Source organism: Emys orbicularis, chromosome 5 (genome assembly GCF_028017835.1).
Source record: "Emys orbicularis isolate rEmyOrb1 chromosome 5, rEmyOrb1.hap1, whole genome shotgun sequence".
Classification (NCBI taxonomy): Eukaryota; Metazoa; Chordata; order Testudines; family Emydidae; genus Emys; species Emys orbicularis.
This window is the reverse complement of record NC_088687.1, coordinates 7,879,407-7,906,457: the sequence shown is the minus strand read 5'-3', so window position 1 is coordinate 7,906,457 and position 27,051 is coordinate 7,879,407. Positions and strand designations below refer to the sequence as shown.

General features: G+C 43.8%; 1 protein-coding gene across 1 annotated transcript in view; it reads left to right on the top strand.

Annotated features, from left to right (window-relative positions):
- The window catches only part of TECRL (trans-2,3-enoyl-CoA reductase like), a 117,753-nt gene that overhangs the window by 56,542 nt on the left and 34,160 nt on the right, over positions 1–27,051 (top strand). The window contains exons 3-4 of the mRNA XM_065405552.1: positions 15,289–15,333; positions 19,362–19,465. Of these exons, the coding sequence (XP_065261624.1) occupies positions 15,289–15,333; positions 19,362–19,465 (149 nt within the window). The remainder of the gene's footprint in view (positions 1–15,288; positions 15,334–19,361; positions 19,466–27,051) is intronic.

Below are 27,051 nucleotides of genomic sequence, written 5' to 3'. Positions count from 1 at the left end.
AGAGAATGCATGGTGTGTGACAGGTATTGACCATGTTGCTTAGATGCAGTAGTGGGGGCCCCTCAGATACTCCCGTGATGAGAGTGGGATAAGAACCTGAACAGAAAAGCAGAGAGGACACAGCAGGTACTCGGGTCACTCACGTTGGACCTGCTTCTGGGGCAGGCCAGATTCAAACACTTGCAGGGGGCATCTCAGCAACTACACTTCCATTCTGTTATCTAATACACATTTTCTTAACACAGCTGCCCCTGGCGGAGCATGATGGGTGCAACTGGAGACAGAGGGTCAGGTTTCATAAGGGAGCAAGGGTGGTGTGATGCCAGGGGCTCAGCAATGCAAGTGGAGCTCTGGCTGCTTGCCCTCAGCCTATGGAGTGAAGATCTCCCTCCTACAATGCTGCCTGTCTGCTACATCACTTCTGGCTAATGAAACACATGGAAATCATAAGTTATAGCCTCCAGGGTTGGACACTATTGGCTTAGACTCAGGTTACGTTTACACTTGGAGCTAGGGGTGGGGTCCCCAGTTTGAGTAGACGTACTTGTGCTAGCTGTCATCGAGCTTGTGTGCTAAAAATAATAGTGTAACTGCAGTAGCACGGGTTGTGGTGAGTGGCAGCATGGGCTAAGTGCCCTGATCATGTACCCACAATGTCCACATGGGTATGTACTTGGGTCAGCTAGCCCGTGTCTCCACTTCCTGATCTACCCCAGCTACGTTACTATTGTTACTATTTTGCCAGTCAGTGGCAAGCATCAGTCGCAGATTGTAGTGTCAAGCATATTCCTATTTCCTTTTATCCTTGTGCCACAGCCATGCTTTATCATGGCGTCCTTCTTGGGTGGTTGTGCTTCACTTACTGTTTGCTGCCACGAGTCTTATGCATAGAGGTGGGCGAATTTTATTTGGTGAAGAAGGTAGATTTGGCAAGACTAAAATGTTTTGTGAATTTGTGCCTGTTTCACCAAATAGTCTGTGTTGCGGGAGAGCGGGTTTATTTTTTTTTTTTGATGTTTTGAATTGAAACACCTTCGTACTGTCAATTTAAAAAAAAAAAATAAAGAAAGTTAACAATTTGAAATTGAAACAAAATATTTAATTTAGGGTTGAATGAAACATGCAAAGAAACATTTCATTCCATTTGAATTTTTTTTCATCAGTTGTTCAATTCACCGAAAATTTTGAAAACTTTCATTTTCGGGTCAACCCTAATTAATTTCTCCCCACTTTTTCAGGATTGCCGCCAACCGACAAATCAGTTACTTGGTATTAGCAGAATAAATCCCTAGGCTTTTTCTCAAAATGAAAGTGGAAAGAAGAAACCTCCAGTCATTTCAGCTGCTTTCTGTGAGCATTCCCGGCTCCATGAAGCAGTGATACTCAAACTTCCGTTCAACAGAGGACTGCGTTGTCACAATGATGATATCTTTATCTACTCCTGGTTACTCTGAAGTGTTCTTGAGAATTCTCAGATGCTCCATTCCAGCCAATAGACATGGCATTCATGACCCCTGCTGTTTAAAGGTTGCGGATGTGAATACCAACATTTGCTTAGCATTCACTTGTCATGGAAAGACCATGACACGTTTAGTTGTCAGATAAGCTGCGCGTCACCACAATATATATACACCATTGAATCAGCTACATTCCAGTCATGGGAGTTTCATAGCAGCATAACGCCAATGATTTATAGGTATTAGATCTACACCCGAGTTAGGTTACCTTGATGAGGTACATTAGTCAGGTATAAGTGCAGGGTATTTTGTGGGAAAGTCCTGTTCTATTTCTCAGCTGGTGCATCGCAATCTGTGATCATATGATGGGATGTTTATGAATTGCTCCTACTGCAGCATACCCCAGGACATCCTATGTTTCTAAGGTTTTTTTAAAACATGCTGCTGATGATTGATTATAGTAATTTTGTTGTTCATATTGTTCTATTCATATCACAGCAGGTGCTGCACGTAATTATTAAGCCTCTTTGTTATTAGAGATGCATGGGTAGTAAAATACAATCAGAAGCAAACAATTTAACTGATAATAAAATTAGCAGTTCATGGAAAGTCAGTCTGCTAAATTATCTCCAAACAGTGTCCATCAAATCCATTATCTGGTTTTTAGATGGTTTATTGCTTGAAGGAGTAACTGTTGAAGGGCTAAATTCGAGGGGAAATGCCTAATTTCACAGAGGGAGACACATTTACTATACTTTTATTTTTTCTGTGATATACATTAAGATTTCTTCCTTAATGCTGTGCAACTAATTAGCATCCAATCATATAATTTATGACCGGATGAAGTAAAGCACTGAAAGAACGTTTCTTACCTTTTTATGAAATGGTACAAAATGATAATGTTGTTCTAGGGAACCCCTCAATTACATAGTGGCTGGAAAATTCACAACACTTACCTCTGATCTTTCAAAGCACGCCGTGGGGCTTTTGCCCGGAAGCGCCCATTAAAGTCAATTGGAGTCATGTGGCTATAATACCATTGAGAGCCTTTAAAATTTTATATGAACCTTTAAAAATGTCACTAGTTCCTATGATTTTAGGCTGACTCATTTCTTGGCCTTTTTAATCCAAAAGCACACACAAGCGAGTCAATGGCATTGCACTGCTGGGAAGTTATGGTGCCTTTCTGTATAACAGACTCCTCTGGATACAGCTTAACTTTCTTGCTATTTTCTACCTGCTTTGAAATGAGATCTGTCCACACTTTGATAAATGAGTTGTATGTTTGTCTATCATCACCACAGCTCCATTAAATACATATTATTGTTGTTGTTGTTAGAGACAAAGTAAGTGAGGTAATAGCTTTTATTGGAGCAACTTCTGTTGGTGGAATGGACAAGCTTTCAGGCTTCCCAGAGCTGGAAAAGGTAACTACAGCATCTAAGCTAAATACAGGGTTTGACATATTAGTAAGTGTAGGGTGTTCATGCAACTGTAGCCGCAATTAAGCGTTAGGCAGTAAGGTGTGTTACAAATCATTGTAATAAAACCAATGTCTCTGTTAAGTCTGTGGTTTTTAATGTCCAGCGGAGCTATGAATTTGAGCTCCCAGGCTCATCTTTTGAAGGTGTTGTGCAGGTTTGTTGCGAGGATGAGAGGTCAGATATGGAGGGATTGTTTTGTGAAAACGATGGGCGATAGGGTGTTTTGTGATCTTTTACCATTTTTCGGTTTGAGTTCATTTGAGAGCATAGTGGTTGTCTGGTTTCGCCCACATAGTTGTTGTTGATCATTTGATGCACTGGATGAGGGACACCACATGTGGTGATAGGCATGTGTAGGACCCAGGGATCATGAAAGATGTGGTGTGGGTGATACAGATCCATACAGAAGTGAAGATACGTCTGCAGCTCTGGCGGGGTCTGAGTTGGAGAGTCCTGGTCTGTGGGGAGCTTGCTTCTGATGATGAGGTTGGGGGGTTGTTTGAAGGCCAGAAGAGGGGGTTCAGGGAAGATTTATTTCAGGATGTGGTCCCTATTGAGATGGGTTGTAACTGTTTGTTTAATGAAGCCCCATATGTGTTCTAGTGTGGGGTGGTAATTGACAACAAGGCTTGTGCGGTCAGGATTTATTCTGTATTGAAGCAGGTTCTCCCAGGGGGTTTGGATAGCACATTCCAGAATGTGTTCTGCTGGAGTGTCCTTGTTTAGTGAAGATGGTTTTAAGTGTGTTTAGTTGTGTATCTTAGACTTTCCCTTTGGAGCATATTCTGTGGTGCCAGAGTACCTGGCTGTAGCGAACAGATTTCCTCTAGTGTATGGAGTGGTTGCTGAGGTGTGGTGATCCGTGGGTTTTTTGTATATAGTTCTTTGTAGGGGTCCATTGTTGAAGCTGACCATGGTGTCCAGGGAGTTGATGCTATTATTATTGTTGTATTTATTTGTATTATGATAGGGCCTCAGCATGGACGAGGGCCCCATTGTGTGTGGCATTGTACAAACACAGATCAAAGAGATGCCCCTGCCCCAAAGAGTTTACAATCAAGTATAAAACAAGAGGCACCAGGTTGATACAACAGACAGATGAAGTTACACACGGATATTTCTAGACCCCCTTTTGAAATGCTAGTTGTGTAAGTCCCTAGAGCAATAACCCTTAGTGAATGGGAACACTTACCCCTCCATCTCCTGAGGCTAAGGCACTGTATCTACCTCTGCTTCTAATGGATGTGTTACATGAGATCTTTAGCCTTCTCCGTGTTGATGGGAATGAGACAGAAACTGTAAAGCCTAGAGCTAAAACTGAAAGTCCAGCTCTATAGAACCAGACTGTGACTCAGGAGACCATGAGTTCTATTCCCAGCTCACCCCTGGCCTGCTGGGTGACCTTGGACAATTCACTTCACTGCCCCCGCCTCAGTTTCCCCATATGTAAAATGGGGATAATGTTACTGACCTCTTTATAAAACATTTTGAGATCTACTGATGAAAAGTGCTATATCAGAACGAGGTATTATGCCGCAGTATATCACTCTTTGTTTGGTATGTCTGTGGGTTGTTTGTTTGACTATTCACTCTCTGTGTACAGGCTGTGTAGCTATTTGAAGTCTCTGAGAGGTTAATTGGTCTCTGTAGTCAGGGGCAGAGCTGAGCAACGCAGGTATAAAAAGTCGTTTGCTAGGCGAACTCAAGAGCTTCAGACAGAGGCAGCTAACATGAGCATTTCAGAGGGAGTTGAGAGAGGGAGTGTGAGAGGCTTTCCTTCTAGGTTCAGCTTTGTGTGCAATTTTGAGATGCCCAGCGATGGGACAGTGGTGATGACCTGCAATGGATGTGCCATGTTTTCTTTCCTTCATGACGCCAGAAGGGGACTTCCTAAGTGTGAAGTGCAAGTTGCTGGAGGAGTGTCTGTGCTGGAGGAGAAGATTCTTGGATTGGAAGGACAAGCAGAGATGCTACTGAAAATCAGAGAAGCTGAGGCGTTCCTAGACAGCCAGGTTCAGGAAACATCAATACCCCAGGTTCAAGGAATGAAGGAGCTGGCCACCAAGGAGTCAGAGAGGACTCCTGTCATTTTGTAACCATCAGAGGCAAGAGGACACACCGCTGGAGATAGACTATGATGGGCAGGCTGTGGCCAACAGAAAGGAGAGGACCTGGAGGAATTCCTCACAGCTAGAAGTTTCCAATCAATAACAAATCCTCACTGTGGAAACTGGAAGTTACGTCTCAAGATCCAGTTGCTCCAAGGGAATGGAGAGATGTATGGGACAGACCTGTGGATGGCAGCTCCGCCCAACCTGTAAGAAAATCAGGCTTGTCCACAAAGAGTTCTTCAACCATCCAAGCAAGATAGGCAATCCTTGTTGGGGATTCAATACTCAGAGGAACTGAAGGAACATTCAGCAAGGGAGAGGTGGACAACAGGATGATGTGCTGCCTTCCTGGAGAGGTGTCACTCTAAGATTGCATAGGTTTTGAAATCGATGGGAAAGGATCCATTGCTGATGGTTCATATTGGCACTAAGGACACTGCATCGCAGAACATCACACAGATAGAGATGACTTCAGGGAATTTAGAAAAATGCTAAAGAAGGAGAACGTCCAAGCGATCTTCTCTGAGATCCTTCCTTTTCCATGAGCAAAGGAAGAGAGAAGGCAGAAGATTCTTGGAAGTGAACCGCTGGGTAGGTAGGGTGGAGGAGTTTGGTTTTTGTGGAACATTGGTCCACCTTCCACAGGGAGAAGGGGCTGTTTAGTTTGAATGGCCTGCACCTCGATAGAAGGGAGACCAATCTCACTGGGGACAGGTTGCCTAGACTAGTCAAGAGGGGGTTAAACTAATAGCAAAAAGGAAGGGTAAAATAGTGAAGATCTGAGCACTCAGCACATAATCACGATGTTGAGACCAAAATTAATCAAGGAATCAAAGAACATCACCAGAAGATCCTGGGTAACAAACAAGAGGAATTGGAATTTCTCATTTATGAGCATAAATTTGATCTAGTTGGTATAACTGAAACCTGGTGCAATGATTCCCATGACTGGAATATTAAAATCAGTAGTTATAATCAATTTAGGAAAGATTGGGGGAGAATGGGAGTGGAACTATTGTGTAAAAATACCATTTCCTGTTTCCAAGTCATGGATGACTCAGAAGAAAATGATTTTGAATGTTTACAGATCAATATCCTACCAGATAGGGTGTTAGTTGATGTCTGCTATAGACCACCGAATCACACTATGGACCGGGATGACCAGCTCCTTACATACCTATCTATAATATGTTGGGGGGAAAAGCTGTGTGATCACGGGGGACTTCAATTTGAGTGACATATGCTGGAGCTCCCATGCTGCCAGTAGTAAAACATCCTTGGAGTTTCTAAATATTATAAATGAGAATCTCCTATTCAAAAAACGTTGCATCCAACACAGGGGAACTCTCAATATGAGCCCTTGCCTTGACGGATAAAGAGGAACTGATACACATGATATATACCTGGTGCTGTAAAAGTGCCAATTTCGCAAAGCTGAAAACAATTCTGAGGCAAATCAGCTGTGAGGAAGAATTTAATCCGAAAAAAATGTGAGTGATAATTGGAAATTATTTAGAACACTTTACTAGATGTGCAAAAAGCCACAATCAAGGAAGAAGGCTGTATCAGTTAAAAAAAAAAACTGGTTTGGAGGGGAAGTGGAGGTGTGTATATATAATCCAATGCAAGAAATGAGAAGTAGATAGTAATTAATATAATTCAGAAGCTAGAAATTGTATAAAATTGATAAGAGAAGCAAAGGGACACAAAGAGAAATCTATCGTCAGCAGGATGAAGGGAATAAGAGAATTTTTAAAGTATATTAGGAATAAATCCTAACATTGATCCTTTAGTAGATTGAAATGGAAGAATTACTGATAATAATGGAGAAAAGGCAGAAGTGTTCTGTATGTGGCAAAAAAACAGATATTATGGTCATATCATATGATAACATTTTTTTCCTTTCCATTAGTACCTCAGGAGGATCTTAAACAGCAGCTACTAAAATTACACATTTTTTAAATCAGAAGGTCCAGGTAACTTGCATCCAAGAGTTTTAAAAGAGCTGCCCGAGGAGCTTGTTGGACTGTTAATGTTGATTTTCAGTAAGTCTTGGAACAGTTGGGAAGTTCCAGAAGACTGGAAGAAAGCTCATGTTGTGCCAATATTTAAAAAAATGTTAATGGGATGGCTGGGTAATTATAGGCCTGTCAATCTAACATTGATTCCCAGGCAAGATAATGGAGTGACTGATATGGGACTTGATTAATAAAGAAATAAAGGTATAATTAATGCCAATCAACATGGGTTTATGGAAAACAGATCCTGTCAAACAAACTTGATAACTTTTTTTTTATGAGATTACAAGTTTGGTTGACAAAGATAATACCCTTCATGTAATATACTTAGACTTCTGTAAGTCATTTGACTTGGTAATGCATAACATTTGATTTAAAAACTAGGAAGAGATCAAGTTAACATGGCACATGATAAATGGATTAAAATCCGACTAACGGAGAGGTCTCAAAATGTAATTGTAAATTGTGAATCATCATAGAATGGGTGTGTTTCTAGTGGGGTCCTGCAGGGATCATTTATTGGACCTACACTATTTAACATTTTTATTAATGACCTGGAAGAAAACATAAAATCATCCCTGATAAAGTTTGCAAATGACACAAAAGTTGGGGGCAGGGGTAAATAACGAAGACAGGTCACTAATATGGAGTTATTTGGTTCATCTGATGAGTTGCAAGCAAACAATATGCATTTTAATGTTGCTAAATGTAAATGCATGCATCTAGGAACAAAGAATGTAGGCCATACTTGCACAATGGGGGATTATATCCTGGGAAACAGTGATTCCGAAAAAGATTTGGGGGTCAGGATGGATAATCAGCTGAACATGAGCTCCCAGTGTGATGCTGTGGCCAAAACAGCTAATGAAATTCTTGGATGCATAAACAGGGGAATCTCGAGTAGGAGTAAAGAGGTTATTTTACCTCCGTATTTGGCACTGGAGCGACCCCTGCTGAAATAGTGTGTCCAGTTCTGGTGTCACTATTCAAGAAGGATGTAGATTAATTCGAAAGAGTTCCAAGAAGAGCCGTGAGAATGCTTAAAGGACTAGAAAACAGGCCTTATAGCGATAGACACAAGGAGCTCAATCTATTTAGTATAACACAGAGAAGGTTAAGGAGTGACTTGATTACAGTCTATAAGTACCTACATAAGGAACAAATATCAGGCTCTTCAATCTACTATTGGATCGTATAACACGATCCAAGGGCTGTAAGGTGAAACTTGATAAATTCAGACTGGAAATCCGGCATACATTTTTAACACGGAGAGTAATTTACCATTGGAACATTTTACCAAGGATCATTGTGGATTCTCCATCACTGACAATTTTCAAATCAAAATTGGATGATGTTCTAAAAAATCTGCTGTAGGAATTGTTTTGGGGAAGTTCTCTGGCCTGTGCTAGACAGGAGGTCAGACTAGATGATCCCAGTGGTCCCTTCTGGCCTTGGAATCAATGAATCTGGTTAGCCTCTCCATGTTAACTTGGTCACCCACACTAATGCAGTCCGGCTCTTTGTCACCCTCTAGTCACTCAAACACCTAAGAGGATAATAAGTTTGCTTCTACCTTCGAGCTAAGGGCATTGGCTCTTCAGCCCAGGCAGTGGAGATCAGAGAACCTAGGTTCAATCCCTGCAGATGACCAACCCAGGAGCATCAAAAATCTCACCCGATTGCGTATTCCTTGGTGGTGTGTATTAGTTTGGTAGGGCCAAATCCTGGCAAAATTCCCATTTGCTGCAAGAAGGCCAGGCTTAGCTCTCACAGTGAGCTCCTCCACTGGTGCCAGTAGATGTAGCCCTATGGACTTCCATGGAGCTATGCCCATTCACGGCAGCAGAGTCTCTGACCCTTAATGTTTAAGAGGGCTAGGTAAATACTCCAGTGTCCCGATTGTACATTTGTCTCTGGAAGGTCTGTTGTTCAGATGATATGCAGGACGGATTGAGATTTTAATGGAAATAATGTTAGCAAACGGGCAGAAGAGTGAGGGCATCATTACGTTCATGGCTTCTACTGGCCTCCTATATCAAACTGAAGCTCCTGTCTTTGCCTTCCCAGCTCCTGTGTCTCTGCTGTTATCTCCATTGACTCCTCTAAGCTGCACAACAAATTGACTTCCTTCTCCAGTTCCCATATCTGAGCTTTCTTCCATGCAGCTCCCTGTACCTGAACACTCCCCCTCTACCTCCTGTCCTGACCTGATCTGTCATAAAGCCATCCTCTGTTCTCCAAGTCCCTCTCTAAAACAAACCCCTTCCAAATGCTTAATGCTTTGTCCCCCATGTGTAGGGCCAGACTGTGATTCCTTACCCACGTTGAATAGTACCTTACTGCTCAGATAACCCCTTTGGAGTAAGGTGCTATTCAGAATGGATTAGGGTATCAGAATCAGGCCCATAGAGGCAGTAGCTAATCTGATCCTAGGCCCTCAAATCACTATCCAATAATCAAATAATAATTTTTTAAAAAAAAAGGTAACTGTCAAAACACATGGTTTGTCTGTGTCATGGTTCAATAGCTTTTCAACCACTCTTGTTTTGCATGTTTAGATTGTAAACCCTTTAGATCAGTGACTTTGTCTTCATAGCTCTTTCAAGTATCTAGCATTCTGTTGTTGCTCTGCAAATAATATATAACACAAATAATCATCAGAACATGCAAAGGGGCGAAGGGAATGGAGGTTTTAAAATCTACCATAGGAACACAGGAATTGCCAGACTGGATTCAACCCAAGAACCATCCAGTCCAGTTTTCTGCCTCAAACAGTAGCCAATGCCAGATGCTTCAAAAGAAGGTGCAAGGAACTTCCTCACTTCTAGTAGTTAGAGACTGGTTTAAACCTTGAAGCCTGACGGTTAATATCCCTTCCAAACTTTGTTAGTATATTTGTGTTAGCATACACGCGTTTAATACCTTTTGAATCTTGCTTAGTTGTCAGCCTTGATGGCATCATGTGGCAATGAGTTCCACTGTCTAATTAGGTGTTGTGTGAAAAAAAGTGTTTCATTTTTGAATGATTTTTCTTATGGATGTGTGCATGCTCCTTTAGATGTGGGAGAGGTAGAGACATCCCTAGGTGGGGCAAGCTAGAGAAGGACAAAGCAACCAAACCTGCAAATGGAAATGCTTACTCCATGAGTGGCAGCATGTTGGTGGGCAGCAGTGGCTCAGTACATGCAGTAGCAATGACAATCACTTTCAGCCAGCACCAAAAGTCAGTGAGGAGTGACTGAAAAAATCATTGTTCCAAAGTCATATGCCTGAGTGTCTAAATAAAGCTACTTATTTGGCAGGAATGCACTCATGAGTTTTGAAAATCTCTCTGTAATCTCTACCTCCTTGACAAAACATGCATTCCCCAGTATGTGTCATCTGAGTGATACTGGGAAATATTTCAGTAATCAAATAAGGCCAATATTCATACTGTTCAGGAAATGTATTATTTATCTTGCCAATCCCTGATGAAATTAATACATCTTTGTAAAGGGTTCTGCATTGTAATTTTTTGTGGTAGTTGAAATTTTTCATCTGAACTTTGTGTGTGTGTGTTAAAAAATGGCTTTTTGACAAAACAGAAATTGTGATTTGAAAAGTTTTGGGGAAAAAAAACAGTTTTCGTTTTCCCCATGAAAACCTGAAAGATGTCAAAGAAAAATGGAGAAGGTTCATGTCAAAACTTTTCCCTGGAAAAGAACTCGTTTGTGACCAGCTCTAATAACTTAGCTTTTATTGTAATTCTGCTCGCCCACTGTGGTGCTTAGATTAATGTGCGTAGGCTTTTCAGAGCCCCGTACAATGAAGCTTTGGTCCATAACGGTGGCTATGAGGCTTTGCCACAATACAAATAAATATGAGAATGATTGAAGGATTGCAAAGCAGGCCTTGTAGTGATAGATTCAAGGAGCTCAATCTATTTAGCTTAACAAAGAGAAGGTTTAGGAGCGACATGATTCGTTTATAGGTACCTACATGGGGAACAGAAATGTGATAAATATAGGGCTCTTCAATCAAGTGCAGAAAGGTATAGCAGGATTCAATGGCTGGAAATTGAAGTTAGACAAATTCATACTGGAATTAAGTGGCAACTTTTTAAGAATGGAAGTAATTTACCATTGGAACAACTTGGTGGTCATGGTGGGATTTCTCCATCACCGGCATTTTTAAAATAAAGATCGGATGTTTCTCAAGAAGATATGCTTTAGTTCAAACAGGAACTAATTCGGGAAGTGCTATGACCTGTGTTATATAGGAGATCAGACTAGATGATCACAATGGCCCCTTCTGCCCTTATAAGTTATAAATATATATAAAAAAATAATTATAGTGATGAGCACACTTGCTTTGCCTAATTTTATACCCACCTGACCATCAAGGGTTAAAAGGTATGATTCAGACACACATGTTTTGGGGATTGTGTTTAGACGGTAATAGAAGGCTCAGAGGAGGAATGCTAATGAAGAATTAAATGGTATATAAAATTATGCATTGTACACGGACATCCCCTTGTAACAGATTGGAGATTGTCTGCGTTGTTCTTCCAACCCGAAAACATAACATGGGATTCTCTGTAGCTAGAATGTCTCTCTCTCTGTCTCTAAGGTGCCACAAGTACTCCTGTTCTTTTTGTGGATACAGACTAACACGCCTGCTACTCTGAAATCTCTCTCTGGAGCCAACAGAACCCCATTTGGATTAAGACTTCCTTGAAACCAAAATGTCTCCTTTCAGTTTCGACAAAAGGGCATACTTTGCTGAAATGCCATTTTTTCAAAATGTTCCTACCAGCTGTAATTATGGTAGCACCTACGAGCTAGTCATGGAGCAGGGCCCAATTGTGCCAGGTTCTGTGCAAACACAGAACCAAGAGATGGTTTCTGCCCCAAACACCTGAAAATCGAAGCAATTGACAACTCAGTCCCTGCAATAGTCTACAGCTTGTGAAGCTCCCATGGAAAACATAAACAGCTCTTCCTCGTGAAACCTGAGCAGCACAGTCAATAGAGATTAGCTGCATAGCCGAGTTAAGCCAAAGATCTTCTTGCATGGAGAAGGTGGAGTTAAAATGGTAGTCTGTTTATAAAGCAATGGTGTGCTTGGGATAATGCACTGAAATGTAGGATTACGTGCCTAAAAGCACAGTCTCTGTTTGCCCTATTGAAGATTATGAGCTGTGCCTCAAAGCACAGAATCAGGCATATTGCTTTTATTGAAACATGCAGTAATGCAGGGTGGAACAAAAATCAATTTAGCACAAGCACATCGCATTTTAGACCCCAGTAACTATTGATATCTGCTGTCCTGGAGCAAATCATATCCTCCACACGTCTGACAGCTGCTGTTTCTCTATCTTCCCTTTGTTATCTCTAATAGCCTTGAGAAAACTAGTTGGTATCTATCTTAAACTTATTTGATAGATAGGGTTTTTCTTGTGCTTCTAGCATCAGTTTGTGGATAATTCTTTCGCCTGCAGAGATCAAAGCTAAAATTGATCTGGGTCATCAGTATACCTTGTCTAGTCTAATGCCTGTATTCTGCTACTGAATTCTCTGACAAAAGTTACTTATTCTCTCTGCTGTAAAACAAGAGAGTTCTAGGCTGCAGTCTTATATTTTAGAGTCTGTGTGCATGCAACTCTGCTCTCTACAGCTTGTCTAACTGCAGGAGCAGGGTGAATAATGCATATTTTGGTTTCTTGGCTATTTTTAAAAGTAAAAAAAAAATATCTGGGGGTCAGACTGAAAATGGTAAATTTTCAGTGAATCAAAAAGTTGGAAAATAATTCATTTCAGGTCAAACAAAATGTTTCATTTGACCCAAGAGAAACATTGTATTTCAATTTTAAGCATGTTTAACCTTAAAAAAAAAATAAAGAACATTTTGAAACCAAAAAGTCATTTTGATCCAAAAACAAAGACTCTCAAAATGAAAATTTTGATATTTCTTTCAGATTTTTTTTTTCGAATAAAAAAACAAACCCTGTCAGAATCTTCATGAAACATTTCAGTGTCAGTGAATATGCATATTTTATTTAAAAAAAAAAATTGGCCACAAAACTTTGTCCAGCTCCATTTGCTTGTACATTTTTATTAAAAGCTTTGGCTAACAAGGATTTTATTTTGCTGTCTTCTAACCATTACAAAGTATGTCTCTCCAAAGTGCTCAGCGTCCATCAGTTTCAGTTTGACCAGCACCACCAATTTAAACAGCAACATAGTAACCAAATGATATTTATATCCTCCCCCATTCCTGTGTTTTCTCACAGTAAATAAATGAGAATGTTGAGTAACTTTTCATGTATGTTCACAGATGTATCACAGACGTAAAGAAAGGAATGGCTGTGTTTGAATTGAATGGACTGGGTAACTGGCTGGAAGGGAGAGCTCTTTCTACACCATGGAGCCAGTTTAAAGTCCCGGGGATTGCAGCTTTATTTTCAGAAAATTTGACTCCTGATGTGTTTGTTGTTAAAGACAGGTTATTGCTTTGGGTCCATGCTAGTGCATTTGGATCACTATTTATGCCCTTGCTGAGAGGAAGGCAAAATTACACATCTTTAAAAGACTGGCTGCTCCTTTAGGCCTTGTCTAGGAAAATAAGTTATGCTTAAAAAAATATGTTTGCTAACATGTTTCAAAACCACAAATGAAAACGAGGGTTTAACAGCTTTAAAACATGTTAGATGGTTGCGATCAACCCTGGAGGGATAGGGGGATGCAGCATTGATGAGAGACAGCTAATATGTGCTACCTATATTATTTGTCTAGACACAGCCTTAGCAAACTACCCAGCACATAAGGTTTTGCCTCTAGAGCCTGGTTTTAATTGTGCAATTGATGAGGGTGCCAACAGAAATCATCCAGAACCTCACCCATTATTTCCTTCAGAGGCCTTCTGCTTTGTTTTGCCAGTGACTTCATTGATGCATGAGGGGATTTTAACAGGAAGGAGAGAGTGTGTCTGGGTGACAACCCATGCTGGTTTTTCACCCTCAGTGAGACGGGACAGGTTTTATGTTAAAATCAATTATATCCATTGCTTTTAAGTCAGATTTCCCATAGGAGTTCTGTAATCATACTCTGGGTTGTTTAGCCTTGTTCTCCAGCCAGTCGGCCTCAGTGTTCTGAAGGCTGATCCAACCTCTGCCAGCAGACAATGGCTGAAAAGGGCTGCTGGGGATCTCCAGAGGCCAGAGGAGAACTAGATGCACCCATTTCCCCAGCAAGGTATCCTTCACCTGCAGTGGGGGAAGGGGTGGTATAGGAGCTCCTTCAGTGGTTCCATGCTACTTGATGATCCTTCTACATGGGGGAGATCTGGGGGCTGGATCAGGGGATTAGCAGCACTTTGCACTGGAGGAATGTCACAAATTAGGGCCAAAGTCCCTCTCTTTTCCTTTTCAAATAGTACAGTGCAGAGTCCCTCCCAGGTGGAGTTTGCTGGCTTGGCAGGTGGAAAATGCAGATGGTTGAAAAATTTCCATCAAAAACTCTTTTTTTTTTTTTTTTTAAATGGAAAATTGGGTTTTCAGTAAAATGAAAATGTTCACAGATGTCAGCTTTCCTCGATTTTTGTTTTTTATTTTTTGTTGGAAACCCCCGAAACTGAAAAAGGGGGTGAAAAACTGAACATTTTTCTGTTTTTAATCTGAAAACCAAAAGGATTGCAGTTCTGGAGGGGTTGGGGGGCATTTTTATCAAACATTTAAATTTTCTGCTGAAAAGTTTGGTGAGAACAAGCTTTTACTGAATTTTTCTGCAGGTGGAAAAAGAACTTTTTCCAAACAGCTCTAGTAGAAAACTCAGCTTTTTCCTTGGAAGTTGGGCGAGATATGGAAATCAAACAAAAGGCTAAAATAAACATGGACTCCTTCCCCCTCCACTCCATACACACACACACACTCCTTGGTACAATTATGCCACAAAGCTTGGGCATTCACACACACGACACTCATCTGATGATTGCACACTCGACATTCAAACTGAGCCAACCAGACAGTCTGGGGGTGGGCAGTTTCCCCTATAACCATATGTACTGTACTGCATGTTCATTCCATATTTCTACTGTATTTGACTTTCTACTATTTGACGTAGACAGTTTTATGGTCTCACGGTTCTAGCTGTGATCTAAAAGGACACTGTTGCTACTAATAAGAAATGAGGTTTAGAAGCTACACCATGAAATTAAATGTAATTCTTTATGCATTAAATAGGTCCCCAGTGGAACCCTTCCCGTATTGGCCTGCGACTAGAACGCAGTAAGTATTTATTTGGATGTCAAACCACCTACTAGTATATTACGAGTCTGTTAGCTTGTGTTTCTTCCTAACACTATTACACCATACGGGCTAAGCCATTAGCACTTTTGCTAATTAATATGTATGACTAGCTAATTAGATTTCCCCTCAATTAAGGAATTTGTCTGAGGATTTTCATATTACCCTAGCTCAGTATGCACTATCATGTCAAATATTAATATTAGTATGGGACAGCAGTTTTCAGTGTAAAGCTGCCAGTGCAAAACCACTGCCACCATCAGGAGTGGATTTACCATGAAACAAGCCGTGCAGTGGCACGGGGCCTCTCAACGACAGGGGGGCCCCAAAATGCAGGACAAATATCTGACAACCTGCCCCCTAGTCCGAGCCGGCGGCGCAGCAGGGCTCAGGCAGGCTGTCTGCATGCCATGGCCGGTGTCCCCACGCCACTCGCAGAAGTGGCCGGCTGCTGGCACGTCTTTGCGCTCCACGGGCAGGCAGAGGAGGCAGCTCTGCGCTCTGCCCCCACCCCTGGGCAGTACACAGAGACCCACTCCCACCCCCTCCTCCCAAGGGGCACACAGAGACGTGCCAGCAGCAGCGCAGCCTGGTTAAGACGGTTCCCTGCCCACTCCGCCTCCCACCTCTGCTCCACTTCACTCCCGGAAGTGGCCGGCATGTCCCTGCAGCCCCGGGGCGGGGGTGTGTGTCTCTGCACACTGCCCCCGCCCCGAACGCTGACTCCGCAGCTGCCATTGGCCGGGAACTGCAGCCAATGGGAGCTGCGGGGGCGGCACCTGAGGGCAGCGGCACACAGAGACCCCCTGTCCCCCCTGCCTAGGAGCTTCTGCCGGGGGGGGGGGTGCCGGTCACTTTGGGAGCTGCGCCGCCCAAGGTAAGCAGTGCCCCCCTCCCCCACCCCAACCCCCTGCCGCAGCCCAGAGCCCGCACCCAAACTCCCTCCCAGAGCCCTCAGCCCTCCTCCCACACCCCAACCCCCTGCCCCAGCCTAGATCCCACACCCAAACTCCCTCCCAGAGCCCGCACCCCTCACCCCTCCTCCCACACCCCAACCCCCTGCCCTAGTCCAGAGCTTGCCCCCAGCACCCAAACTCCCTCCCAGAGCCCGCACCCCCTCGCCCCTCCTCCCACACCCCAACGCCCTGCCCCAACCTAGATCACGCACCCAAACTCTCTCCCAGAGCCCGCACCCCCTCACCCCTCCTCCCACACTCCAACCCCCTGCCCTTGTCCAGAGCCTGCCCCCAGCACCCAAACTCCCTTCCAGAGCCTGCACCCCCTCAAACCTCCTCCTACACCATAACCCGCTGCCCTAGTCCAGACCCTGCACCCAATTCTCTCCCAGAGCCCGCACCCCCTCACACCTCCTCCTACACCCTAACCCGCTGCCCTAGTCCAGAGCCTGCACCCTGCACCCAAACTTCCTCCCAGAGCCCGACCCCCGCACCCCCTCCTGCACCCCAGCCCCTGCCCCAATCAAGGTACCTCATTTTATTTTCATTTACTTCCCATTACTTATAATATAGGAGGAGGATGAAGATAAAAAGGATGAAAAACGGGGGGGAGGGGGGATAAGAGAGACTGTTCTTTTTCTTGGCTGGGTCCCGAGGGGCCCGCCTGAAAATGAAGCTGCACGCAGGGCCCCACTAACTCTAAATCCACCACTGGCCACCATCATAGTTGACACCAGTCATCACCCTTCCTGGCAGCCTCAACACAAAGCCGAGGACTGAATGGGCCATTGAGACCGGCCTATGGTCTCTCTCATTTAAATAATTCTTGAGGGACATGGGCAGTGAGGGGAACTTGGACTGCCAGTGCCCAAGCTGCACCTGTGTGAATAAATAAAGGACTTCATATGCCAGTGATGTCAACCTGTATCTTTTACTGCCACTGGCTCCTTCACAGAGTAGTGGGCACTGTGTTTGCATTCATTGTCCCTCAGAATTAGCTTATCCTTGTTTTTCTGTAGCACTCCTCCTCGTTCTTGTTGAGGGATGGCTGCATGTGGGGGGTTTGGGGGCGGAGCCACACCCATGTTTATAGGGGTCAAGTAGGTTAGACCCTTTAATTGCATTGACTCTTCAGTTCTCTTCACTGAGCCATGGGCATTGTTTGAGGTGGTCTACTTCTGCATCCATGATTTTGAACCTGTGATTCATCCCTCCTTTTTTCCCCATTTTTTGTCCCCCACCAGTTAGGCGATCCTTGGTTTTCTTCGTGGCATTTCTCTTTTGTGGCAAGGGCAGCCATTATTGTTTCACCCACCGCTGGTGCCCTTTATATGTACCTGTCACCCCATGCCCCTCCCTGCACTGTTCTGATGTGTCCCAAGCGATCTGTTCCCCTTTGTCTTTCGCTTTCTTTGTTTTGGAGGTGGAAACATACCGAAGCGTCCTCAGTTGGGTGTGAGAATTGTTCGGGCTTGTGAGGGGGTTGGCCAGTTTGATGATCTGTGTGAGCAGGCCACGGTTGTTTACAGGTTTCGGCCCTTCTGAGAGCCTTGCTTCCTCACACAGAACATCAAACTGGCCAACACTCTCTCAAGCCCGAACAATTCACACACAGAATTGAGGATGCTTCGGTAAGTTTCCACCTCCAAAACAAAGAAAACGAAAGATAAAATGCAGACAGGACTACACTCTGTCCTTGTCCTGTATAAGGAACTCCCATTGAAAGGGACTTTTGATGCCAAAACGGCAAACAGAATGTGGCTCATATTTAAGGGCACCCAAACTCACCCACTGGTTTGGAATCTATCCCTATCCATACAGTGTGGCTTTCCTCATGGAGTGTTACTCACTATCCCATTGATTTCAGTGAGATTACTCTCAAGGAGTAAGGTACTACGCCATGTAAGTAAGGGTGGAAGAATCTCACGTCTAGCTTGCAAATGTTTCACAAAGTCAGAAAGAGACAAAACCCACTGTATTTTGCATTTGACAAATGCTCTACGGCCACCATTTATTACAAGCTAGATAACAGAAATATCAATAGCCTGCTGACTTGGATGATATGTAAAGACACTTGGACATTCTCCCAAAATATGAACCAAACTTTTTGGAGGTTCAAATGGTTTTGTCAGTCTGCTGTTAGTAGTATTCCAGTAGCAGCCCCACTGATGTATAAACATATAATGAGAGAGAGACTCTGCCCTGAAGAGCTTACAAGTTAAATAGACTAGAAGGACAAGGGGAAATAGATGAAGTGACTCAGCCAAGGTCACACAGGAGGTCAGTGGCAGAGCTGGGAACCAACCCCAGGTCTCCTAACTTTCAGTCCACTGCCTTATCCACTACTTCCTAAAAAACGATATTACCTTCTCCCCAGCTGTTACTATATTCTGTACATGCTGGATTCAGCAGGAGTAGAAGCTGGTGCTTGGAAGTACAGTGAGAAAGGCTTTCTAAGCCCAGACTCAAAAAGTCTGTCTAGGTCCAAGAAGGTTGACATAGAGATCTTGGGTTATGGGAGCTTGTCCAAACAGAAGCTGACTTCCTAATCTCTGCAGTTCCACCCATCACTAACTACCACTGAGCATGAAAAAAGCAAACATTTGACCAGAAACAGTTCAGGGATTCAGAGACGGAGACATCGTCTCACATGGTGCCTTTCTGTTAAACCTTCTAAGGCATGATCTAAAACTGCTTTACAGATGGGTTTATGCAATTCTGAACAATAAGTCCCTTTATAGAGTAGATGCACAGGAGTCAACCCCATAACAACTGTTGTGCGTTGCTTCTCAATGCAGTGTCATCTTCACACTTGCGTCATCGTGAGGATAACATCTAATACAAATCCTATGAGCACTACACGTAGAGAGTAAGAACTGAAAGCACCAAATACATCAGAAAACCAGTGGTTTCCCTTTCACTTCAGGCCCAGTTCATGGGGTGGAACGTGAATTATAACCATTGCTTAACTCCTGTGTGTCTTGCATTTTATGCTGAGTCATTGCAGGGGGTGTATTATTCAAACCATTTGGTCTTGCTTCTTTGTCATTCTAGATGGGCCCTATTTGAAGGATTCCGTTAGCATTCAAAGCTTGGCAGTTTCCTCCATCATTACGCTGTATTTTACAGATCTGGGTCAGCAGGTCACTTGGACCACAGTAAGTATGTCCTTGTAACAATCAACACGATAGATCTTAATGTAAAACACATTTAAGCTTCAGATTGCTTCCACTCCCTTGGCCTGTCCTTCTCTATGTCAAATTGCATCATTATTTTATCATCCCTCAAACCCGAATTAAGTGATAGTCAGCCAAGTTGTCAACCTAGTCACTCAGACATCCAATTAAAGATTAGAGGATGGACATAACAATAGTGCCTGAGGGGAAAAAAATCAATTTTTAAAAACAATTTTATCTTATCTTAGGCTAAACATACCTGTGAAGGACCTTTGACCAAAGATATTCATTTGCTGCACAGGCTCTTTGGGATTCAGAATGAAAGGACATAGATATAAAACTTTACTAAAACAGGAAGATAATCTGATTGTAGTAGCTCAGTGCATTACCCATCAGTTCACCTGAAAGGGGAATAGGAAGGATCTAGCTATAGATTACATTATGAAGCTGACTAATGAGGCTAAGGATTCCAAGGTATTTTAACCTCTTTGATATGGGTTGCCACAATGACAGAATTAATTTGCAATAGATCCTGAAATTTACTTTATGAAATAGCAACGTAGTTATATTACAGTAGTGCCTGCTGGAGCTTACTTACCATTGTGCTAAGCACTGTACTGATACATAGTAAACGGCAGTCCTTGCCCCAAAGAGATTAGTGTCTAAATAGACAAGACAGTTAAAGGGTGGGAGAGGAAATAGAGATATACAGCAGGTTGGTGTAGAGGTGGGATTAGAACCCAGGTCTCCTGCACTCAATCCAGTGCTCTGTCTACTCGATCATGCTGCCGTACCCTGTGGCTTTTTTGTAAGGTCTGAAATGTGATTTTTGGGAGCCCTAGACCCATCAGCAAACAGAGCTTTCGGGGGAGGGGAGGGGAATTCCAGGTTTTTGCATGCGGAAACGTACGTTATTTAGAGTCGCTTGGTTTCTGAAAGCAATAAGAGGAAGTATGTAGTCGTTCATAGCAATTAACGCTCTCTGTAAATTACTTACACTTCTTTTAATGTTGCATTTGAATTAGTTTTTAATGGCCATCGAGGAGGAAGGACCGGATTCTCACAGCCTTCCCCATACTGGGTATTCTACTCCTTAGCAGTCAGAGAGTCAGAATTAAAGCCCTTCTCAATGGGCTGGGTGGAGCCATACTGCATGAGGGGCAGCGTGGAACTCCTGCCTCCCAGAGGCAGCCCTGGGATGGAATTGTGACTCCGGGAGCCGCCCGCCTCTCGGACAGGAGGGCCTGAATGACCGCAAGTGTTACAAGGGAACAGCTTCCTCTGCGCTTGTGCCTAGGCAGCTCCTCTTGACCCTCTCCCAGCCTCCTTGTTGGGACAAGAAAGCAGGGCCTCCGCTCTGCACCAAGCCAGGGATTGGGCAGGCAGGGGAATGTGACTGTCCTGCTCACCTTGAGCATGGCCAGGGCCAAGTCTAGCCCATGGTGAGGAAGGCTGTGAGAATCTGGCCCTTCGTATTTCAATTTCTTGGTCAGAATCAATAGGGGAAGGTAATTTGAAGCTAATTTGCATGTAGCCAGAGCCCTGCCACGGGGCAGGAGAGCACTGGGAAGATTCCCACCTTAGAGAAGCAAAATGTCTCTTAGAGCTGCTCGCTTGCACTGTGGGAAATTAATCTATGACACCCCCTCCAGGGACGCAACACACTTTCCCCCTCCTCTCTCTGGCTGTGCAGCTCCACAGGCTAGTGCACAGAGTGAAAGAGGGCTGAGCCCTGGCTCCACCCACTTTCTGGCCTCTTTCCAGTGAGTTGCTCCCAACCAGATACTAGCCCTTGTGCTCCCTGAAATATACGGGCTGCCGTTCCGGCTAGTCCTTACAGGGTAAGTCTTCGCTGCCAAGCCTGGGCTAGCTTCGTACGCGTGGAGCATCCCCGTTGCAAAGTGCTACCTGTGCCTGGCCCATGTAACTGCATCCAGGGTTCTGTACTAGCCCGTGTGCTGGAATGGATTTCTGGGGGTATAGCCCATGGTTCTTAGCGGTGCATTAAAGTGGGCTGCTCTGTTCATTCATTCACAGGGCGCTCTCTCTCTCTCTCACCTCGCAGGGAGCTGCTCTCTGTGGCAGGGACAGGGGACAAGGCTTTATGAATATAATCTCCAAGTGGGGTTACTCATTGTTTATGCAGATAGTTCTGAAGGTGAAAGCAAACAGCATTTGGCAGCAAGAGCTTTTAATGAGCATGTCATCCAGGAACTCAGTTGGCAAACCACCAAGTGGGCCATAGCGCGCTCCACTGACTTCTCTACCTCTCCACTTAATTCCTGTCCACCACGCTGAGAAGTGGATCTTCACATCACAGCTTCCCCAGGGGGTGGGTTTGAGATTCTGGACAGCTGACAGGACGATTTCTTGGATGGCATCTCTGTATGCTGCACTTCCACAGCCTTTGAGCCGGCAATGGTTGGGTTAAGCCACAGTGCAGAAACAGGGAACAGTTAGACAGGAATCTACAACCCCAGTGGAATTGTGGGATAGCACTGAGGACTAACAGCACCCACGCTTGATTCGCGTGCATTCTCACCGCAAAGTAGGCATGTTCCCCGCCCATGAAGTGGAATTCCAGCTCAAGCCTACACCCCCAGCTGTCCCTGTTAGCTCGGGCTTAATGCACCCTCCAGCCTGGGTGCGACGTTTTCCTGTGTGGAGAGATGGGAGAATTAGTCTCTAGCTGGGCTCACTCTGTAGTGAAGACATACCCACACAAGCTGTGCATGTGTAGTGGCTCCTCAGTGCCTCCCCTGCACTGCTGCTTAAGGTGTAATGGAGCAGGGATATGATCCGCCCCTCAGTAATCCGGGTAGGCAGCAAGCACTGCGCATTACTAACCATTACTGCAAATCACTTACACAACAGACCCGTTTTAACTGTGCCTCAGCAATGAACTAGTGCTTTGCAGACACACTGGCAAAAGGCTCGTTCCTGCCCGACTTTGGCCTGGTCAAGGGCAGCTTCCGGGTCAGAGCTGCAAGATGGCACATCTCTTCCCTGCAACTTGTGATGATCTTACAGTCCTTGCCCTCTAGGCTCTCACCTGTAGGCATGTGTAGCTGTCCTGCCAAATGAATGCCACCTAGATCTCTGCTTACCCTGGAGGGCAGAAGGCAACACCCTGAAAGATGACTTCTTGGAGGTTGAACTCAGAATCGCAGGAGCATCTGCCCAGTACGCCCTTCCCTTTCAGTGTCTAGTTCCACCACTTCAGCCAGATCCTCAACTGGTGTAAATCAGCGTAAGTGTGTTGACTAGGGTTGCCAACTCTTCCCCCCCCCCCCAACATGACGTAATGTCATTTTCTTAAAATATCCTATTAAAATCTCCCAGATTGCTTCAATAGTCACCAGGAGATGGATGCTGATTCCGGGAGACTCCAGGCCAATCCTGGAGGGTTGACAACCCTAGTGTTGACTTCAGTGGCGTTAATTCAATTGACCATATATGGCCCATTGACTTCCATAGATCTAGGCTGATTTACACCAGCTGAGGATCTGGCCCCTTTTCTTTTCCAAGTATCCCACTCATGGGAAGGAATTGTAGAACCTCCCTGCAAAGTGAAAAGTGCTTCTGGTGCTGTTTCATGTTTGTTACAACTAAATAATCTGCAATAACCGTGTTTAATCTCTTCCTTCCCAGTGGTTTATGTCACCTAAAACAGTAGCATAACCAAAGCTTAATTCCCCATTGTAAATAATGAATTTATAGCGAGGCATCAGTACCACAGGCGGTAGCATCTTTTACTATTTAATCCATGTGTAGAAAGTCCTCTCCCTGGATTTCTCAGTATTCATCTTACCACATTGTTTTCCATAGACTAAACTGTCTCCGTTCTCAGCAGGAGGAATATTCTTCCTCACTGTGCCATTAGTTTAAATATTCAGAACTTTTATGGTAGGGTTATTCTATAACAATATAGTTACAGTGAATGAACTATTGTATTGTACAATAAAAGGCATTTAAAACTTTTATTTATTTAAGGTTTATGGTTATTAATAATTATAGTAGTACTCCAAGGCCCCAGCCAAATGAGGTAGAGTAGGGATTTGAGCACCTGAGTGCATTGGCCACCAGGCTTCTGGGTATTCTGCAGTGGGTTGGCCCCCTCTGTTGGTTTTTCATGAGAAAGGGCTGTCTTGGTTTGGGCACCCCGCTCCCGGAGAGACTTCATGGCTGAGAATCCCAAGCCGAGATGGCATCTCCCTTCAGACCATCAGTCAGTCATCTAGAGGGCCAGATCCATGGGAGTTAGCCACCTTTGTGAATCTGGGCCCTAAACCCCATCTCTTCCCTCTGCATGTCAGGCCTTGTGAGCTTAGGCAGATCTCCACTCCGCTGCTTGGCTTCTGAGCATCCCTCTCTCTAGGCACCTAAGTCTCCCCATGCGTGGTATGGGAGCCTGGGCACCTAACTTGCAGCTGAAATTTCCACTTGGCCACAGGGCACCTACAAGTTAGGGGTTGCAACTCCTAAGCCACTTTTTGAATCTAACCCCAAGTGATTTAAGAGCCTAAGTGCCATTTTCAAAAATGACAAAGGCGCTTAGGACCCTAAATCTCCTCAAAAGTCAATGGAGCTTAGACTCGTAAGTGCTTGTCACGTGACGTACTGTGACGGGGTCTCGCGGGGTTCAGCCTCCTGGCCCCGCTCCCCGATGAGTCAGGACCAGTTCTAGCTGGTGCAACACCCATGCTCTTTATTCCAGTGCCTGGTCTCCTCCTCCTGGTCTCCATCCCCCTGGGCTCACTTCCTCCCAAGCTTTTAGCCCCTGTTAACGAGGTGGGCAGGTGTGGCCAGTTTCCAGGCCAGTCCTAGCTAGTGGCCAGCCTCTACCCATTTCCCCTGATTGGGGCTGGAGTGGCAGGAGCTGATTAGGGCTTCCCCTGCAGTGCCCTGCCACCAGTACTCAACAACTAACCTTCCCACTGAGAACAGTTCTTCCCCACAATCTAGTCTCAACAGGTGCTGGAAATCTGGCCAGTTGATTTAGATGCCTAAATGGGCACTGAGCTCTTTCAGAAGTTGGCCCTATGTGTCTTCCAAGCAACTAACATACTTTTGATCACTCTACAGCTACTCTTAGGGTAGGTCTACACTTACCCGGTAGTTCGGCGGCAAGCAAATCGAACTTCTGGGTTCGACTTATCGCGTCTGGTCTGGACGCGATAAGTTGAACCCGGAAGTGCTCGCCGTCGACTGCGGCACTCCAGCTCGGCGAGAGGAGTACGCGAAGTCGACGGGGGAGCCTGCCTGCCGCGTCTGGACTGAGGTAAGTTCGAACTAAGGTACTTCGAACTTCAGCTACGTTTTTCACGTAGCTGAAGTTGCGTACCTTAGTTTGAATTGGGGGGTTAGTGTAGACCTGCCCTTAAGAGGTTTCTTCTGTTTGATTTGGAACCAATTCCAAAGCAATTCCCCATCATAGATAAAAGTGAATAATTATCAGACCAGGAGAATTTTGCATACCAGAAAGAACTTTTAAAGTGTAACCAGTGTACATAAATAATATAAAATTAATAATTTGTTCTCCCAGTTTATACAGTAATATTCCTTTAAGAAATGTTGGGGGGAAATTGTTCTCTTCCAGCTGTCTCTTATAGGTGCTGGGTGGATGAGGTAATATTTACTAGACCAACTTCTGTGGGTGAGAGAGAGAGAAGCTGTTGAGCTCCATTGAGCTTTTTGTAAATTTGTCTACTGAGTTGGTCAGAAGATGGATTATCTATCCCTCAAAAGAGTTTGAGATCTGTTTATCTGGAGTTGTTTAAAAAAATCACTTTTTTTTTAACAAAATGAAATTCTGGGGGAAAAAATTGGTTCAGGTCAATTATTGGATTTTTTTTTTTCTTAAAAGATCTGCTCTATGAACTATTTTTGAGAAGTTCTTTGCCCTGTGTTAAGCAGGAGGACAGACTAGATCAGGGATTCTCAAACTGCGGGTTGGGACCCCTCAGGGGGTCATGAGGTTATTATGTGGGGGGTCACGAGCTGTCAGCTTCCACCCCAAACCCCACTTTGCCTCGAGCATTTATAGTGGTGTTAAATATATAAAAAAGTGTTTTTAATTCATAAGGGGGGGCGCACTCAGAGGCTTGCTATGTGAAAGGGGTCACCAGTCGAAAAGTTTGAGAGCCACTGGACTAGATGGTCACAATGGTCTTTTCTTGTCTTAGAATCTGTGAATCAAAACATTTTATTCCAATGTCAACCATTGTTTTAGTTTTAAGTTTGTATATATACAAGTTTTGAAACAAAAAATCAAACCCTTTTATTCTACAAATGTCGAAACAATATTTTCAAAACCTTTTTCAACATTTTCCTGAAATAAAATTTCTTCATAATTGATACAATTTTGTAAAACATTTCAGTTTAATCAAAACGGGTTTTTCTTACAGGAAATGCCATCTCTCGTCTCTTCCCCTCCTGGTTTCTTATGGAACTAAAATTAGCACAAATGTGTAATTTACTTCTGTGCAAGCACTGTTGGTTGTTTTAGCGAAGCACTGGGAGTAGAAATGGTTAGTTTGCTGCTGCAGAGATGCTAGTGGGAGCTGAGTTCACAGATCATTTTTATATGGCTCCTGTAAAAATGCTATCTTGATGGGTTTGAATGGGGCATTGGGGCTTTGTTTAATCTATGACTAATTTTGGGCCTAATCTAGATGGCAGAGACCCCTTTTATATATCGCCTTGTTGTCTGGCTGACAGATACACAAGTCTCTTATTGTAAATCAGCCTCAAGCCACTCCTCTGTCTATCTAATTCAGGTGTTTGTTAAAACTCTCCTTATTTGGGCAGTGATTGCACAATCAGGTTTAGCTGGGTCTGTTATCTAGCCACTAAAAGTGTCAGGCGCCATCATTATCCTCATAGTCAGAGGTGAAGAAAATATGATAAAAGCCAACTCAAAGAGGTGAGAATAAAGCTTTATTAATTTGAGGGTTAAATCTGCCAATTTAATGAGGTTGTTAAGACCTGAAGACAAAACTTCATTTAGGCTTCCATTCAGCAATGTATTTAAGCATGTGCCTAACTTTAAGAACATGAGTGCCGTTGACTTCAAAGAGATTATGCATATGCCTAAAGGTAGGCAATTTCATAAATACACCTCTACCTCGATATAACGCTGTCCTCGAGAGCCAAAAAATCTTACCGCGTTATAGGTGAAATCGCGTTATATCGAACTTGCTTTGATCCACTGGAGTGCGCAGCCCCGCCCCCCCAGACCGCTGCTTTACTGCATTATATCCAAATTCGTGTTATATCGGTTGCGTTATATCGGGGTAGAGGTGTACCTTGCTGTTTGGGGGAATTAAAATGTTTGGGTTAACAGCAGAACTGGAACACTTATTTAGGGTTTGTCTATACATGCCACTCAGGAAAGTTAATTTGAATTAACTAAAGGTGTGAATTTAAAGTGGATTAGTGAAACTAAGTTAAACCTCTAGGTGTATGCTTTTATTCTGAAATAAAGTGGATTTCATTTGATTTAGATTAATTCACTTTTTAATTAAAATAAATTAGATTAAGTCCAATTTAATTCTGAATAAGAGCAT